At 42.6% G+C, this 17,638-nt stretch overlaps 2 protein-coding genes across 4 annotated transcripts; one reads left to right on the top strand and one right to left on the bottom strand.

Annotated features, from left to right (window-relative positions):
• The first annotated feature begins 1,529 nt into the window (after nt 1-1,529).
• vopp1b (VOPP1 WW domain binding protein b) lies at nt 1,530-7,626 on the top strand. Its single transcript, XM_019893901.1, has 5 exons — nt 1,530-1,962; nt 6,723-6,781; nt 6,910-6,987; nt 7,073-7,206; nt 7,402-7,626. The coding sequence occupies exons 1-5, from the start codon at nt 1,912-1,914 to the stop codon at nt 7,605-7,607; spliced, it is 528 nt and encodes a 175-aa protein (XP_019749460.1). The 5' UTR covers nt 1,530-1,911; the 3' UTR covers nt 7,608-7,626.
• A 1,266-nt stretch (nt 7,627-8,892) lies between these two features.
• lancl2 (LanC lantibiotic synthetase component C-like 2 (bacterial)) lies at nt 8,893-14,516 on the bottom strand. Of its 3 annotated transcripts, XM_019893899.1 has the most exons (11): nt 14,428-14,516; nt 14,064-14,302; nt 13,182-13,348; nt 12,806-12,923; nt 12,487-12,694; nt 12,259-12,406; nt 11,220-11,366; nt 10,922-11,104; nt 10,140-10,316; nt 9,891-9,963; nt 8,893-9,808 (listed from the first exon to the last, which is right to left on the bottom strand). In XM_019893899.1, the coding sequence occupies exons 3-11, from the start codon at nt 13,344-13,346 to the stop codon at nt 9,732-9,734; spliced, it is 1,296 nt and encodes a 431-aa protein (XP_019749458.1). In that variant the 5' UTR covers nt 13,347-13,348; nt 14,064-14,302; nt 14,428-14,516; the 3' UTR covers nt 8,893-9,731. The 3 variants fall into 3 exon arrangements, with proteins under 3 accessions (XP_019749458.1, XP_019749457.1, XP_019749459.1); XM_019893898.1 differs by having other exon boundaries at nt 14,064-14,488; XM_019893900.1 differs by lacking the exons at nt 14,064-14,302; nt 14,428-14,516 and having other exon boundaries at nt 13,182-13,375.
• Nucleotides 14,517-17,638: the final 3,122 nt, after the last annotated feature.

Here is a 17,638-nt window from a genome sequence, read left to right as displayed (position 1 = left end):
TAACAAGACAGTTATGAATGGAAGCTACCTGAACACCTGTCCTTCAAAACGAGATAAGAGCAAATTTCCCCTTGTCTTGGGGAGAACAGATGATAAAATACTGTCTCCTATGCTCTGTAAAACTTGATGACAAGGTGTGGACTGTCTTGTTATTGTTTCGACTATCTTCTGGTATTTGGAGAGAGCGTGTTGAAAAGTCAACAACAAAAAGATATTTGCCGACCCACAAACAAAAAAGTAAAATTCTGTCTTTTTTTGCTTTTTGCAACGAATTATTAGTGTGTGAAGGCCTCAAGAAAGCAGCGTGCTAGTTTCTCACTTAAGAGCAACTGTTCACACTGTGGTACAGAAATAGAAAATGCTGATGATGTGTCCTGTTCTGCATGATACATCCGCTCTTAATTAATTAGCCTTCACACAGGCATTTTTATCACTGGACCAAAAATTGCCCAGTATGGGATCATGTTTTCAATGTCATACAAAGTGCACTGTATGATATATATTCAGAATTGCCCTTGGTCTGATTCAAGTCCTTAGTTTTACTGCACACATGAGGTTGTGTCTTATTTGATCAAAACAGTTACCGATTCGATTTCTCAAGAAATATTTTGGGAAGTGAACATGTATGTGGACTGAGACAAAATCAAATGTAACAAATGGGGACCACTGTTTAATAACAACAACAACAATAACAATAATAATAATAATAACGTGTGCACCATGTGTTCATTTTTATGTGTTCAAGATTAATTTGAAAATAGTTCTTTGTAGGCCAATGCTATTTTGCATTCTTGATGGCACCATCTGCTATTCACATGCAAAATTCAAAACAGGATGGAAAAAGAAGACCACGTCCATCTGTGCTGTGATCTGATCGCTCTAGTTTAATATAACAAAAAAAAAAAAAGATAGCGGGATTGTGGCTGGTGTAGCACATGACGATGGGGCTCAAGAAACTTGGTGCCCACCACCACAACTTGTGGGGTGGCCGCCCTCGTTGCCGCCCAAGTTGAGTTCATCCTCCATTTTGAAGAACATAATTTGCAGTTGGCTAATAAAGTGTCATCATCTGTGTTTATCTGATCTCCACATGGGTGATTTCACCTGCTTGGAAGGAATTTGTTCGGCTGGTAAAGTGGTATCGGTGCAGTAGTATTGAAGCATATTTTTTCTCAGATGACAAATTGTATTTTAAGTCAAGAATGTCAGAGATTCAGCTTCAGTGACCTCAGATGCAACACACACACAGTTGTTGTGACTGAGTAATTACACAAAAAAAATAGTTCTTGACATTGTCTTGTGTTGTGATTTACAAAGTACAGTGTAATTTTCTATGTAAGTGTAGTTTTTCCCCTCGGTTTTGTGGAATACTTTATTCTTTGCGGGATATAACGCAATCATTTTGCGTTATATTGCAAATTATTGCATTATTCGCTACCGTCTTCCGGATAAAAGATTAAAGGACGGATGGCGAATTTAAATCTTCTGCTGATATTTTGTATTGGGAGGGGGGGGACTACTGGCATTTCCATTCATTTCAACGAGGAGTTTAGTCATGATGCCGCTCTGAAGTCACGTCTGTAAACGAAACGCGTGAGCTTGGTGGGTGACGAGGGTGCGAAAGGGGCGTGCTGGAAGCAAACATCACAGGCTACCCGATCTTTTGCCACAGTCCTGCCTCGCCATTAATCCTGCGTCTGACCGAAGCGAGGCTGTCCTGTCTTCCTCCCTCCCTCCCTCCCTCCCTCCTTTACCGGGCGCCAGACGCACTCCGGTGGCGGCGGTGGACCGTCCGGATGTGATCTCCGCGGCTCCCCGGGAGCAGGAATGAAAGCCACACTGCCATAAAGGAGCGTCGAGTCTCCGCGTCGGCCCCTTTTCAGCGGAGCGCTGACTTTGACCGGCGGAGAGATGAGGATTCCTCGGACCGATTTAGCCTTGACATTCTGGCTATTCATAGAGGTGAGTGAAGCTCGGCGTTGTTATTTTTTTACGGGTTTGGACAGACAATAGGCGGTTTTGATCCTCCGTTTGTTGTTCAAAAAAAATAATCATCATAAAAAAAAATGTATCACGCCAAGCTTCAGTCACGTGTGCTGTGTTAGATGTAGAGCGATGCCAGCTGAGTCCGTGTCAGAATGACAGCAATTTTAACACTGGCTCCCGAGGAATAAACATGATACGATCCGGAGAGATCGGATTAGGGCATCATTGGGATATTACGAAATGTTTTTGTCAAATCGGCTTTCTAAAAAAAAATAATAAAACGCTCGGAACATTTGATTTGAAACAAATCCTGACTTTGAAGACAAGGAAGTCAGCTTGTTTCCACCGTCATGTCAAGTGAGAGCGAGAATCTCACGAAAAATCGGTGCTGAAAGGTGAGAGGTAACATGTGCAATATGCAAAGATGATTATTTTTCGATTGTCTCTGAATGATTCTCATTTGATGTTTTATCTTGGGGCTCCAGTCCCCCTCGCCCCACATTAGGTTGTTGGGCCTATGTATGGCTCAATGTTATCCGGTATTTCATTATTTTGGGACGTCAGCAATGTTCCCCCTGACCTTCTGAAGATTTCAAATGAATCACGCTATCCAACGAACCTCAGATATGAGGTGTATTAATTTATTTGTGTAAAATTTTATGAACGCAAGTAAGACAATTGAAGATAGATTTGCACTTGCAGTGCAAATCGGGTAATATTTGCTGTTTTCATCCCTATCATAAAAACATTGCTTTGGCGCCGACCGGTAGCATCTTGTTGTCGAGTGACGGTGTTGAATTGAAGGGAGGAGGTGCGGTATCCACCCTGGAGTGGTCACTAGCCCACTGTTTTTTTTTTTTTGATCAGGCCAAAGTAATAACGGTGTCGCTCTGGTGCCATTTGGTGGTAGCATGGTGTTAGGCATCTTTTGAAGTGAGTTGAGGAGCTTTATTCAGACAGTTATAAGCGGGAACAGAAAATGAATAAATGTTTCGAAGGTCCTCCCTGCATGACAATGGGGCAACACAATGAGCCATATATGGTTTGTTCTAGAGGAAATGGTGACGATCCCCATTTCCCCTGAAACCTCTCCGCTGACACTGGTATCCATTTATTATTCACTTGAATCATGATTATTTTATCGTCACTCAGCTGACTGAGCTCATCCATTTTAAATGTACACAAGGCAGTGTGGTCGGAATCAAGCCCTCCAACACCGTTCGTTTACTTTGATCGGTGGTGAAACCAGAGGTGGCTTGACTTGAGTCAGACGGGACTAGGACTCACTTGGCTAGAAGTAAAAAAAAATGCCAGATGCTCATTCCTCCGTTATAGACTTGAAATGAATAAAAAGTGGCTCTCCTGTCTCCCTTCCCGTTCCTATTTTTAGAACTTGATGACATTATTGTGTGACCATATGGCCAGCGTTGTTTGTCTTCTATTTATACCGCGTTTACACTGACCAGGCGTGACACAAAACAAACAAATGCTCAACATAAGAGCTGTTTACGAGTATTCTGGCTTCACAAAGTGAACGTAATATTCAGTTTTGATTGACACTTTAAGGGTGTAGAAATGTACTGCATGATGCTGAGAGCGCTAACATTTTGGCTACCTCGATTAGTTGCTAAAAGCCTACGTCAAAGTGTTCATAATGTGATGCCTGGCTGGTGTATCTATTCCGCATACATTTTCTGTCGTTATTTTCTATGAATCCGAAAATAGAAAATGTTTCATGTTTTATGTACGCCTCATCTCAGGCGCTGTCATGCTTTGCGCAGCTTTAGCGCAGCCGTACAGTGGAACAGAACTTGTTTGATTTCTGTGTTTCAATGTGAGCATTCCAAAAGTAGAAGCCACCATTGACGGCGTCATCGATCCGCCGCCTCGCCCCCAGCTTTTCCTTTTCGCTTCATTTCCAACGTCGTTTCTAATTTTGATGTGTTGTTTCAGCTCACTCTTGACAATCGAATGTTTCTTGTCGGCTCGCTAATGGCTCGGGCATCCGTGTGGTCAACGGCGATCAATAAGACAGCATGGATGCCCGATCGGTGGATGGGACAAGCATGTACCGGAAGAGGGGAAACAAGCATTAAGAGATGTACAATATAAAGTCAAATCGATTAAAAAAACAAAACAAAAAAAAAAACAACTTCAGTGAAAGGATTTTTCGAAAGTATTATCTGGAAGTTGAAGAAAACAACTGTTTGGCTACGATTGAGTTATTTTTTTGGTTTGGTCGATACCACAAGACCGATACCATTAGTACTCATGATACATGAAATTTCAATGTCAAATGGATGCAGTCTATACCAACTACGGGGAAAAATTATTATTTTTTTTTTTTTTGTCTTAAGTATCGGTGCCTGATATCGGCATCCTTTACGAGTACTTGAAATAAGGCCTGAGAGTGCAAGGTAGGGAGGCTCGTAGTATCAGAGCAATGTCTGTGAGGGAGCTTCATTATTGATCGCACGCCTTTCACAAGTAGCGACTACAAAGGCGAAGCAGCCGGATCTCTCACACACACACACACACACACACACACACACACACACACACACACACACACACACACACACACACACACACACACACACACACTTGCACTTCGAAGGGCTTAATGTTCAGTGTAGAACCATTTGAACTATTCAACCCCCATCCAATGTCCTCTGGCTAAAACCTCCGAGCAGCTTTTAAAGCAGCAGAGCACATTTGCTGGTTGTGTAAGAGTCATTTTTTTTGTCCCACGGGAGCACGGTGGGGGGGGGGGGCATTTTCTTCCTCTGTCGGTTCTTTCGCTCTGTCTAATTGGAACAAGACAATGAACAGAGCTGGATGATGGCCATTGCTGGTAAATGGATGACAATTAAGTCCAATCATGGAAAATGAACAGTGGTTAAGTCTGGAAATGTGCCACAAAAACTTTCTGGTCTGAGCTGTTTGTGTTTAGCAGGCGGGGAGGGGGGGGGTTGTTGTTTTGTTTATTTTTTTAAATTATGACTTGGGAAAAGAAAAAAAATACATTTTTAGGGCACAATTGATTAGTCGACTCATATTAGCTGTTTTGTAATCATCAGATTTTTTTTTGGGGGGAAGGGGTGGCACAATATTTTAAATTTCCACACATTGTCAGATTACAACATCAAACAAAAATAATGACATTCAAACATTCCGTCCTACCACAATTAGCCAATTTATCTCTCAGTTGTAAAGTTACATAACAACAATAAGTTTTTTGTTGAAAGCATTAAGAGACACAAAAAAAGTTATTTCATTCATTACGTATTTTAAAAATTAATTGGTCAATTGATTGGTTATCGGAAATTTACATAGGAATCGGCCAAAAAAAATCCATACTAGTTTTATTTTTTTTCTAAATAGGATCTGGGCGTACACTGTATTGCGAAAGAGAGTCTGTCATGTCAGGCTACAGTATATTTTGTATTGTGGGCTACTGGTGACCTTGAAAACAATGTGGCGTGGCTGAAAACACAAAGCTGCGGCATGTAAATTCCTCCTCAAGGTCATGGCATTTTTTGTTGTTGTTGTGTGATCTCATACTGGGTGGGGATGAGCCTGCTGCTTGACAGAGTGAGACCGCATTATTTTCCACATTCCAGCATTTTTTTTTTTTTTTTTGCAAAGTAGCCCCAATGAAGGTCACAAGTTTTCGCATACAAAAATAAAAGCACAGCCTATTTACCGGTAAATACATTTTACATTGATCTCGTCATGATCCTTGCGAGTGCCGGTGAGACGTTGCCGATGAGCCAAACGTGGCCCTCTGGTCATACTTTGCCCACGTCGTCTTCTGCGGGCCCCTCTGTACTCTCAGCTTCTTTGTGTACAAATCTGATCGAGCCGGCAGTTTCACGCGTGTACGGGGAGGTCGTTTCAAAGGCAGTTAATTAAGCAGACAGCCGGCAGCGGCACTCGGCACGCTCACGATGGGCAAAAGGGAGCGCTCGCGGGTTGCAGGGGGATCATTGCTCTCTTTGGAGCCATTCTGAGATTCATCAGAGAGGAGACAATGAGTTTGTATACGGAAGGGCGTTATGATGGACAGTCAGCGGACAATTCATCGGGTACACCTGCAGAAGATACGATATATATGAGCGCGATAACATTTAGATTCTTAATTGGCACTCCACAATCTTCCATATTGGGTACTGTACAAGCGCTAACCGGATTGCTGATGTGCGGTAAAGTAGGTTGTTTGAACTGCTTTGTCTAAAATTCAATCCCTTTTCATTTGTTGCTGTTTAGATTGGGTCGTATTGGAAATGCAATGCATCATAATGAGCATTTTTAAAAATTTTGAACTCCAAAAAAAAAAAAAAAAAAAAGAAAATAAGCACAAGAATAGATAAACAGAAATAGTCTGGGGGCGGGGGACCCACATGAAAAATAAAACCAAGTTTAATTTTAAGTATACGACAAAGTTAATAAATATATGAAGTCATTAAAAAAACATACATAAAACAATATTCCATTGAACATATGAGATCAAAATGTTGAAACCAAATCATGTAATTTCATCGTACGAAAGTCTGCTAGCTTCATGCTAACAACGTGAAACTATAGATGGGCTAAATTGGCATTAAAGCTAAAGTAAGCGGATGTCCTTTAAATGCTTAGAACTAAACAAAAATTGTTGGACTCTGCTGTGACGTGTGAGTAAATGGTAAGTTAATTTGATGTGTTTTGGTTTTTTTTTTCTCTCTTTTTGGCAGGCTGTAGAGGCCAAAAAGTACTGCTGGTATTTTGAAGGCGGATACCCCATATACTTCATGTAAGTACCATCATGATGCGACTCATTGAACTGGAAAGCTGATGAGGAAGCCTCTTTGGCTACATCATTTTAGCCAACATCAAATGGTATTTTTTTTTCTGCCAAAACGTTATCTGTGATCGATCCAGATGTCGCTCATACGAGGACTGCTGCGGGACTCGCTGCTGCGTGAGAGCTCTGTCCATCCAGAGACTCTGGTATTTCTGGTGAGCACTCTGCCTTCAGAACCGCATCCCAAACATTTATTTCCCCAATTCTCCATCTGCTTTTTTTTTTGTGGTTTCATCGCAGGGTGCTGCTGATGATGGGCGTGCTGTTCTGCTGCGGCGCCGGCTTCTTCATCCGTCGAAGGATGTACCCGTCGTCTCTGAGAGATGAGCCTGCCTTCAACGTGTCCTTCACCAGACACGCCGTCACCACGCCAGGTAAACAGATCAAATTGATGCACGCCGCTCAAAATAATTAAACATTGTATATTTAAATGCCGAGTTCACCCAAAGCACATCAGCTCGGCAAACAAAATCCACCAGCTCAATGCTAACATAAAATGCAAAACGCTGTTGACGGGCTCACGGAAATTAGCATGTAATCGATCAATCTCTTTTCTCTGCTCTGTGTAGTTTCCCAGCAGCCAGGAAGCGTGCAGGGCTTCAGTGTGAACGGGATGACGGCCGGTGACCCCGCGCTCGCCATGACGCACCCCGCGTACCCGCCGCAGCCCGGCTCCGCCCACATGATGCTGGCCCCTTACCCGCCACCGCCATCTTACTGCAACCACCCACCACCGTCCTATGAACAAATTTTCCACAACGGGGACAAGAAGTAATATCTGCAAGCACAAAAAAGAAGGAAGAAGGAAGGCCTGCCGTTTGTTGGAACCTTTACTTTTTGTGTGAGAACACTGGCACCCTGTTTGTTATCCTGGAGAAAAGACTAAAAATAAAGAAATAAATAAAAATGCAACAGGCACAGCAATCTAGATGCACGGTCACACCTTCATTTGCATTCACCACTTATTTTCTCTTCGTTCAAGTGGATCAGCTGGATTCACACTCACCAGCTTCCTTTTGCCTCCCAGCTGCACAATGTATAATGCCATCAAAACGTGCCATGTAATTTAAAAAAAAAACAAAACAAAAAAAAAAACGGGATGTCATTAGACTCAATAAAAACTTTTGTTTGTTTTTTAGTATTTTCAAATGATCTGCCGTAAAGATAAATAACTAGAGAAGTTTTGTTGAAGGCCGATGTACCGATACGATTCGACTTCAGCTACCACCATGACGGCTTTAATATTTTGGGGAGTATTTAGAAGTTTTTTTTTTTTTTTTCACTAATTCAAAAAGTGTGAAAAGTAAATTCTGACAGATGGAGGCACTTGCAGTATCTAAAAAAGTTCACTACGTTGTGTTTGGGACAAATAGACCCGTCACCAAACAGCAACACCCCACGACCGTCTCGACAACTTGACCAATTAAGTGTGTGCTGTTAATCAGAAGCTAATGCATTTAGCGAACGCTAATCTTCACATTCAACAAAACCTTTTGTCTTAAAGGTGACAACAATGGCATTGTACCTGGGGGAGATTGGAATGTTTACAAATGAGTGTTTCACTGTACTGTAGTCTGGCCATTGCTTGAAAGTAGCCCTGGATATTCTAGCAATTTATGACATGTGCTGAAAAACTGGTGTTGACACACTTGGTGTGTGCAGGAACTCTACTGACCAAACAATACAAGGTCAAGTGTCCCTTTTCAGGAACCAAATATGGTCCCAATACATTTATTACATTATTGTTAAGACAGGCTCATGTTTGTTCCCATTTCCCCTGTTTGGAGAAAATGTCATCCTGAAATGATTGCCTTCCCTTTTTATAGTCCATTCAGACTGGACAAAAAGCCTGAACACTGACAAACTGACAAACGCCACATCAATTAGGTGTGCCACAGGGTCGTGGTTAAGTCCCTCATTTGTTTCCTTTCAAAACTGTCAAAACATTCATTGGTTCTTCTTGTCCCATTTACAAAACACAATAAACAGACTTGAACCACAGTGGATTTTTTTTTTTTTTGGTAAAATTTACTGCAAAACAAGTGTTAAATTTTTTTACACAGTTTCTACAATATCATTACACACTGGCTGGTCAAACACGACACGTTTTGGATAAAAACACAGTGAGGGACAACATTTCATGAGAATGAGGCATTTGTGTGCATTCATACGCTGTCGGCTTCAATGACTTTCGTGTTAGTAGCAGAATGTAGTGTATAGTACCATTTCTTTTTTTTAAATTTATTTGCATGTGACCTTTCGGAACTATTTGTTTGCAAACCTTTTATTTGGGTGCAATATGGAACTTTACTGGGCAAAACATTTTAACTGAATCACTGCTGAAATAGTTTTCTTTTGTCTTCATTTAAGTACTAAGTTCCTGTATTTATTTTTTTTTAAACGCTATTGTCGGTACTTAAGAGCCAAGTGTTGTTTTCGAGGGTGTACTTTTGTAAAAACTTTGTGACCCACTACTTCCGCTGAACAGAACAACGCTGGATGAATTATTCATGAGCCAGTTTATGTTTTTGCCACCATTTCAGAGGCTAATTATTTCATTTCTAGGTTGTTATCAAACATGCATTCATGTGTATGGCTTCTTACTAAACACACACCCCAAAAACAAAAAAAAACCATCCCCAGTTTGAGACAAAAGACAAACATTTGACATACGGGATGGAAAAAAAAAATCACATCACTGGCAGGACATGAAGAACCACTTGAGCATGCACGTGAATACAAATAGCACATGTTCACGAAACATCCAGTTCATGTATGACAGTCATTCATAGTTGACCTATAACATGTACTTTGGTCAAAAAATAGGTTCCGAACACTTTGGCGGCGTGAAACAAATGAGATCTGCTCAAAACTTTAGCCCCTTCTTGGCTCCAGCAGATCAATATTCAAAGGCGGGGAAACAGGAAGCTTCGGGCGCGGCCATTTCGGACAGGTAGTGGATGGTCCCCGCCAGACCTGATGGGTAAAACAGGGATTCATTCCTTTCAGAGAAATACTGACCGCAAAATGTATCAACTGTCAAGTGATTTTTCGATACCTTCAAAAAGTGAGTAGGGTCTGTCAGGGATGCGGCAGCCGTGAGTCCCGTAGTCCAAACACCACTCAGCAAACTGAGTAAACAAGAACGAAGCAGAACGTCATGGCTCAAATGTCCACTTTGCCGTATAAGGTCGTTTTGGATGCTCATGTGTGCGCTTGATTATCTTCACAAAGCGCCCCCCCCATGTGTATTTATAGTACACAGACAAGTCCAAATTTAAAAAGGTAGCTTTGATCCGCTTGTTACCTTGCAGGCGCGGTACAGGTACTTCTTCTCCTGGGTGAGTTTGTACAGGGACAGGAAAGCATAGCCGTTGCCGGCGGTACCGTGGCAGATGCCATAGCCTTTTCGGAGAAGACCCCTCTGCCAAATCACCTCGCCACATTCGAGGGCTTCCTTCAGGTACTTCTCCTCTTTAAAAACCTGGGGGGGAGGACACACACCCCAGTCGACAGTCTGCTATGTTGCTGTTCAATACATCTGAAGGTCAAATGATGTACATTTATTTCAAATTTGCACGTCACATTTATTTTGATCATTTCTGCAATGCTGGGACAGAAATACAAGACGGACGTTGTTCATAATAGATTCCCCTTTAAGGATACTTTCAATGTTGAGCTTCATGCGTCTCTCACCGACTGCAGCGAGAGCGCTAACGGCACATTGTGTGCCGAGCGGCTCCCAGGGAAAGCGGGGAGGGAATTCGCTCGTAATTTATAACTAAACCGCGCGTGGGTGATGTGTCAAGTCAGGCTGTTCAAAAAATGAAATATCGTGCGCGTGGCACAAATCCTCTGCACGGATTCTTGCTCAGTCTTCTCATCTCTTTCGCCCTGACTGTGTTTTATAAACTGATGAATCACAGTTTGACTGTGGAGGGGGCGGGGAAGGGGGGAGGACTACTCCCTGTTCAATGAGGCTTGCAATAGGGGTATTGCGTGCCAACTTTTTGCAGAGTCAGAAGCAGGGGGCCATTCAAAACAAGACAATTGATGAGCATGACATTGAAGTGGCTTCATTTGTCGTACCTTATAAGCCATTATGAGCACGTGGATGACGCCGGGCGCCCCGTGGCACCAGTGAACCAGTCGGTCGCTCTCATTGCTCAGCGACGAAGGGAAGTTACCCGAACGGAATCTCTTGTGGCGGATGTAGTCGATACTGGGCCGAACCAACTCGGACAGCACGTCTGGGTGGACCCTCGCCCCCGGCTGAACGAAGAGACATTTTACACAAGCACATTTTGGATGCTTTTGAATCGTCACTTGCTGGATTGGCTAGTAAAGAATCGAAAGAGAAAGTGGACTTCGTCAAGCCTGCTTTTACCTGCATGAGCATGTAAAAGATTCCGGCCAGGCCATGGGCAGCGCCAACATATTGCTTCTTGTGCCATTCATAGAGCAGAGGGCAGCGCTCCGTCTTCTTCAGCTCTGCTGATAGATTCTTCCCTGACTCAATGATGGCCGTCACTACCTGGGTCAAAAAGGAACCGGTGACAGGAAGAGCCCCAAAATGCAATTCGATGGCCAACGCATCGGAAAAAAAAAATGCAATGGTACTTTGATTGAGATTTGATTTAATCATTCAAAACCAAAATTATCATTCCCAATTGTGCTGCACATTTACGCTTATGCGTATAAAAAAAAAAAAAAAATACTGTATTTTCCGCACTATAAGGCGCACCTTCAATGAATGGCCTTTTTTAAAAGTGTGTTTCACATATAGGGTGCAATGCATTATAAGGCGCATAGAATAGAAGCCACAACAGTGGCTGCAGTAGCATTATGCATCCAGTAGATGGAGCTACACTAAAGCAATACAATACAATACAGCTTTGTTTATAAAGCCCTTTCACAACTGCTGCAGCTGTAACAAGCGCTTTATGTATATATATATATACATATACACAGTATATAGGGCGCATCGGATTATAAGGCGCGCTGTTGGTTTTTGAGAAAATGGAATGCTTTTAGATGCTCCTTATAGTCCGGAAAATACGGTAATAATAAATGAAGAAACATTGCTTCCAATCAAACATTTTCACTAGGCCATAAAGTGAAATGCTCGCAGCTGGCCAATGAAGCGACGATCAAAGGTAATTGCAGACTCCTGGAAAGGCAAGAAAAATACAACGGGAACAACACTCGCGAACTGCACCCCGAGGCAACCGTTTGATAAAGAAAATGAGCCGCGGTGCCCAGGCCGGATTTATGAGCACAAATAATGGTGACCTGCACTGCAGTGCTTCGGGAACCTGCTACTCCAAAACAAAATGTTAGTTTTACCTCAGATACTACTGGCATCTACTCGTAAAAATAAATCATGTGAATTAGATGTTCATTTAAAAGCACAAAACATGTCTCACTTTTGAAATGGTGGCTTCGTCCACAGTGTCGCCTCCTATTTCCTTATTGACATACAGCAGAGCGTACAGGTAACCGGCTCGCCCATACAGCAATTCATCCGGCATCTCCGAATCTGCACTGAGCACTGACCGCTGCAGCTGGAGGAGCCTGAGGAGGGCGAAAAAACAACCCCTCAATGTAATTGGACAAGTGTCTGCAAAACTGTATCTTAACTCAGGAACACTCACTTGGAAAGACAATCGCTGCTGTCGGCGGCGTTGCCCAGCTTGTGGTGGACCACTGCGCCCACCGCCAGCGGCCCGGCGTCACCACAGAGGAAAGTCACTTTGCGGCCATTCAGAATCCTCATTGATCTCTTGACATAGTCCAACGCCCTTTGCAGGTGCGCCACGTCATTGGACCCACGATACAGCTGCACGTACAGTAAAGCAATGCCTGGATAGGAGAGAGGGAATTATGCGGGAACCTATTCATTCAAGAGTAGCGTTGATTATTAACCAGACATTAGATTGTGATGCACTGCATACATCTTCACAAGTGACAGACCTGTCCAGCCAGTGTACGTCGAGAAGTCATGGGGGTCAGCAGTCTTCAGCCCCTCCTCCATTTGCTGAAGCAGATCTTTTATCTTACTCTGAACCTTCCTTTGGAAGGAGGAGCTCACCTGAACGGATTTTTACATTTAATTCAGTGCATTCCCTCGACTGGTACGCAACTGACAGTTATAAATGCGCCATAACTTCGTCATAAAAATTCGTGCATGATTGCATTGAATTTTAAAAAAGCAGACATGGCCTAGATTCGATTGAAGACCTACATAAGTAAGTATTCAAACAAAGGAGGTCTTTAAACTGAAAATGTCCAAGTTAGACAGCCCTTGTTTATGTTGGCGTACATTCTGCAAAACGACAAAGGAGCTCACTTTTCCTTCCCCGTCAAACGGTTCATTGTAATCCACTTCTGCTCCAGAACTGGACGTGAGGACTCCTTGGTCCCAGTCGGTGTAAGGATTTGGGAAAGAACGCTCCTCCATTTCAGCTTCCGTCACCGAGATGAGCTTCAGACGCTTTGACATGTTATCTCCCATTCCTACGGCAAAACCAGAGGGTCAAAATTCTCCGACACACCGGAACAATTTAAAAAAGAAACGCGTTCGTGAAGAGACAAATCCATGCCCTTATTTTTATTCTTTTGGGGACTAGCATGCAAAACTGTTACATGTGTAAATTAGTAATTAACTGGCACTGCATAAGCGACTCAGTTTGCTTCTGGATGATTCAACTATGCGGAAGAGTGTTTTATCACTAAACTGCTTCTTATTTCGTCCAGCCGTGGGCCTCACATATTAGTAACCTGACTGTAGTAATGGTTCTCAAAGTTTTTAAATCGAGTACAACCATCATCATCGAAATTAAAATCCGGTGTTCATTGAAAATGTGATCTTTTAATTCTGAAAAGTATATTTTCCATTATATGCAACTGCATTCAACTCAAGTTAAACACAACAGAACTTTACTTTTACTTGAATCAAATCCCTTATTAAAATAAATTGAACAGTGGCTGAACAATTTATTTTCGCCGACACGTGATTTGAAAACTACTTAATCCACCAATTTATTGTGTACATGCAATAATGTGATGAAGGTAATTACACAGTACATTTATATGGTTTCACAGCCATAATCTCTCTGAGGGAAACCATCACAATCCGGTTTGACACCGGTGTTCCATCCTCAGCAGGCCTACATTTACTTTGCAAACGCAAACGCTTAAAAAGACATTTTGAGGCAAAATTGTCTATTACCGATTTGTGATGAACAGGCTATGGTGTCTCCAGAGTTTGTATAGATGAGAATGATCCTATATTGGCAGCCAGTTGCGTCTCCCTTATCCCCAGCCTGCAGTATCCCTTCCACAGTCAGTGAAAACTGGAAGCCGCAGTCAGGGCGATCGGGCGGGACAAGAAGCCTCCGTCAGCTGCAGTCCCCCAGCATCCTCAAACCCTGCAGCGGCTGCCGCTCGACAAATAAAAAGCCAACCCTCCTACACACACACACACACACACACACACACACACACACACACACACACACTGCGGGTGAAGATCTAACCCCCTTCCCCCGACCGCCACTCAAGTCATCCCTATAACAATCAGTACCCGCCAGTACCCAGCAGCGCAGTGCAAGCAGCCGACTCCGACCATGAATGGTGGCAGATGGTGTTGGTGTATTATGCTTTGCTGTCGGGGATTAGACATCATTGCAAATAAATCCACACATGCCGCCACCCATCCTTCCGTAGTGCACTTGCACCCCACCCCTCTCCCTTTCACCAGCATGGACCATTTTGATTCTGCAGTACAAGGGTCACGAGCATCAGATGATGCAGCATCACTTGCCAGATCATTAGGTATGCATGTCAATCAATGTAACATAGCCTTATTTTGTATCGATAATTAAATTGTTTAAATGAGCTCCTCTTCTCAAAACGTGTCGTTCACCTGCACGTGACTGAGAAAATAATTAGACACATATTTCCTTAGATCTAATTGGACTATAATTTTTTTTTTTTTTGCTTGATGCAGTGTTTAATTCCACATGTGATTTGTCAAACGTGCACAGTGAATCAAGTTGTTTTTTTTTTTTTTTTGTAAACAGTGCAGGTACTACTAACCACTTGTTTTGCCTTATCAACCTACTTCAGCACTATATTCCCAAAGTGTAGGCTTACTTGTACAAATTATCCGCCAAAATTAATCCCCAACTGCTCAAGGCAGATTGCCACCCCACACTGAATCTTTGTTGTGTTTGAGGTTTCTTCCAATGAGAGGGAGGATTTCAGTGCCTGGATCGCAAAGTGCTTGGTGTTCACTTAGTTTTCTAAAACGGAAGAGGGGCATGCCTGTATGTCGAGCGACTCCACATCTAAAGCGTCTTGAATTTATCTGTGAATTGGCACTATAAATAAAAATGTATCTTACAGTTCTTTGGCTTCATTCATCACATTTTTTTAAAGGTCATTTTACTCAAGTAACACATCACAACAACAAAGAAAACAAGATATGCTGCACAACAAAACTACACACAACAAAACAATCAATCAAACAAACAAACACAAAGTAACACAGGGAATAAAATCACAACAAAATGAACCATATCATGACTAGAACAACGTAGCAGCAACAATGAGCCATCAAGAACTGAACAAAACCTGGGAACTAAATACAAGCAAAGTGATGAGACAACTCGGTGCACCTGGGCAAGGCCCGAGTGACTGAGGATGCTGATTGGTTGACACAAAGAACCGGTTAACAAAACCAGGTGGACACAAAGAACCTGACGAGCAAGACAAGAAAACAAGTCATGTGAATTCAAACCAAGCATAATCTAAACGAGAAAAAAAAACATAAATTACAAAAAAAACATACTTGCCATTTGTCCATGTCTGCATATTGCTCCAGTCATATAAAGGAAGTAGAAGAGCAATGTTTTGAACTGCTGTATTGTTGAAATGATCTCTTGAGCTGCAGTACCCTCTATCGGCGAGTAACTGTAACTGCAATGAGACGGTTTCTCGCTATAGTCATTCATGAACAATCAAGTCAAGTTGGTGAAAATGACAAAAGGGGTCTGGATTTTTGGTAAACTTTCTTTGTTGAATCCTTTTCCAATTTTCCCATGAGAAAGCTTGCTAAACACAGACACAGAAAATAGCAGAAGCCACAGTAAAACCTCATTATGAAATTTGAACACAAAGCGTGTGATACTCGCACATACCACTAGAGGGAGCCTGCGTACTACTCTCGGAATCACGGATTTTTGTCAACTCACAAATCACACCTCAACTAACTAAACTCGGATGCCCTTGTGGAATTTGCTTTGTGTACTGGCATAGACATAGTGGAACAGACTGAGTTCCATAATTTGTTCCCACAAAGTTCGAACTAAACAGCTGGCTGTTAACTACTTCATCATTCATTGACTGATTGCGTTTTGTAATATTGTCCGGTCAGTCCACAGCTTGTACAACAGGATGGAGTTTACTTACCCGAAAGTCATTTAACACTCATCAACATCGAAACCGCTGGGAACAAAAGTGGGTACACCCCGAGGTGAAAATGTCCAAAGTGTGCCCAAAGCGTCAATATCTTGTAAAGTCGCCATTATTATTATTACTATTTTTGCCTCACAAAATAATGTGACAAAGATCATCCAATATCAAGAGCACTCTTTTGTGCAGATCGTGCTTTCCGTTGCCCTTCGTTCCTTTCACTTTCCTCATCTCGGCTTTTGTGAAGAATAACAGATGCCGCGGGAATCGCAAGTCGATCGCAAATGGATGCAGTGGATCATTCAGGAGGCTGTTTGCACACTGCAGCGCTTGCTTACTGCTGCATTACCCTGCAAGAGCGGCCGCGGAGTTTCATCGCCTTCTAATGTCTTTGGTCTAAGACGCCACACACATTTATTCAGTGTCTTAATGTGCTGCGGTGGGTGGACAGATTTCCCCTGGGAAAAGTCGAACTACAGCTGAACCAAGTTTCTTGACATACATTTGCACTTCCGATTAAGAATACACTATGGCGTTCGGTTTCCTCCGCTTGCAAGGCCAAACATTTTGAGTTCTCTGCCCTGTGTTTTGTGGGTAATGACGATATTGCACCGTAACACAAACTACGCCTTTGGGAGCAAATGGAGATTGTGCAATGTTAGTTGCGAGGCAAGGAGGGGCACTGTTTGTCCTGACGTGAAGAATTGCTTGTCAAGGCTGCAGACAGTATGCCGGTGATGGATGGCGGCGTATGGATGTTGGCTCCGATGCGGCTGTGCTCTGCTGTGGGGCGCGCAGAGGAAGTGAAGCACACAAATGCTCATTTATCTGCATGACTCTAAAGCTTAAAAAAAGGGGGACATAGTATGGGAAACCGACTTTGGTGATTGAAAAGTGAACGCATATATATTTGTTGTTTTTAAAGCATTTCACGACATCAACCGCGACTGCACATGTAATGGAGCTTTACTGTTTCCTCAAAGTTATTCCTTTTCAGATGAAAAAAATCAGGAATTTAGCAAAAATATAAAGATTTTCCCTAAACTGTCGGTGTATTTCCAGACTGGTCCTGGACATCATGGCCTCCGGCTGCCGTCCGTCCCCCAACCGCACGTTGACACTCATGACGGTCTGTCGACGACAAATTTTCAGCGAATGACTGCTGCACCCGATGAGCTAAATTGGCATTTACAGTTCACGATGTTAGAAAAGCTGTAAATGTATGAAGGAAAAAAGATTCATAACGTGGTCGACTAAACTGTTGTAAACACTGATCTTAGCTATGCTAATACACCGTTGTGACAAATAAAAACACCAATGATGTAGTGA

The sequence above is a fragment of the Hippocampus comes genome, unplaced genomic scaffold (assembly GCF_001891065.2).
Source record: "Hippocampus comes isolate QL1 unplaced genomic scaffold, H_comes_QL1_v1.1 scaffold348, whole genome shotgun sequence".
NCBI lineage: Eukaryota > Metazoa > Chordata > Actinopteri > Syngnathiformes > Syngnathidae > Hippocampus > Hippocampus comes.
Note: the sequence above shows the minus strand (reverse complement) of the source record. Positions and strands in the feature narration are given on the sequence as shown.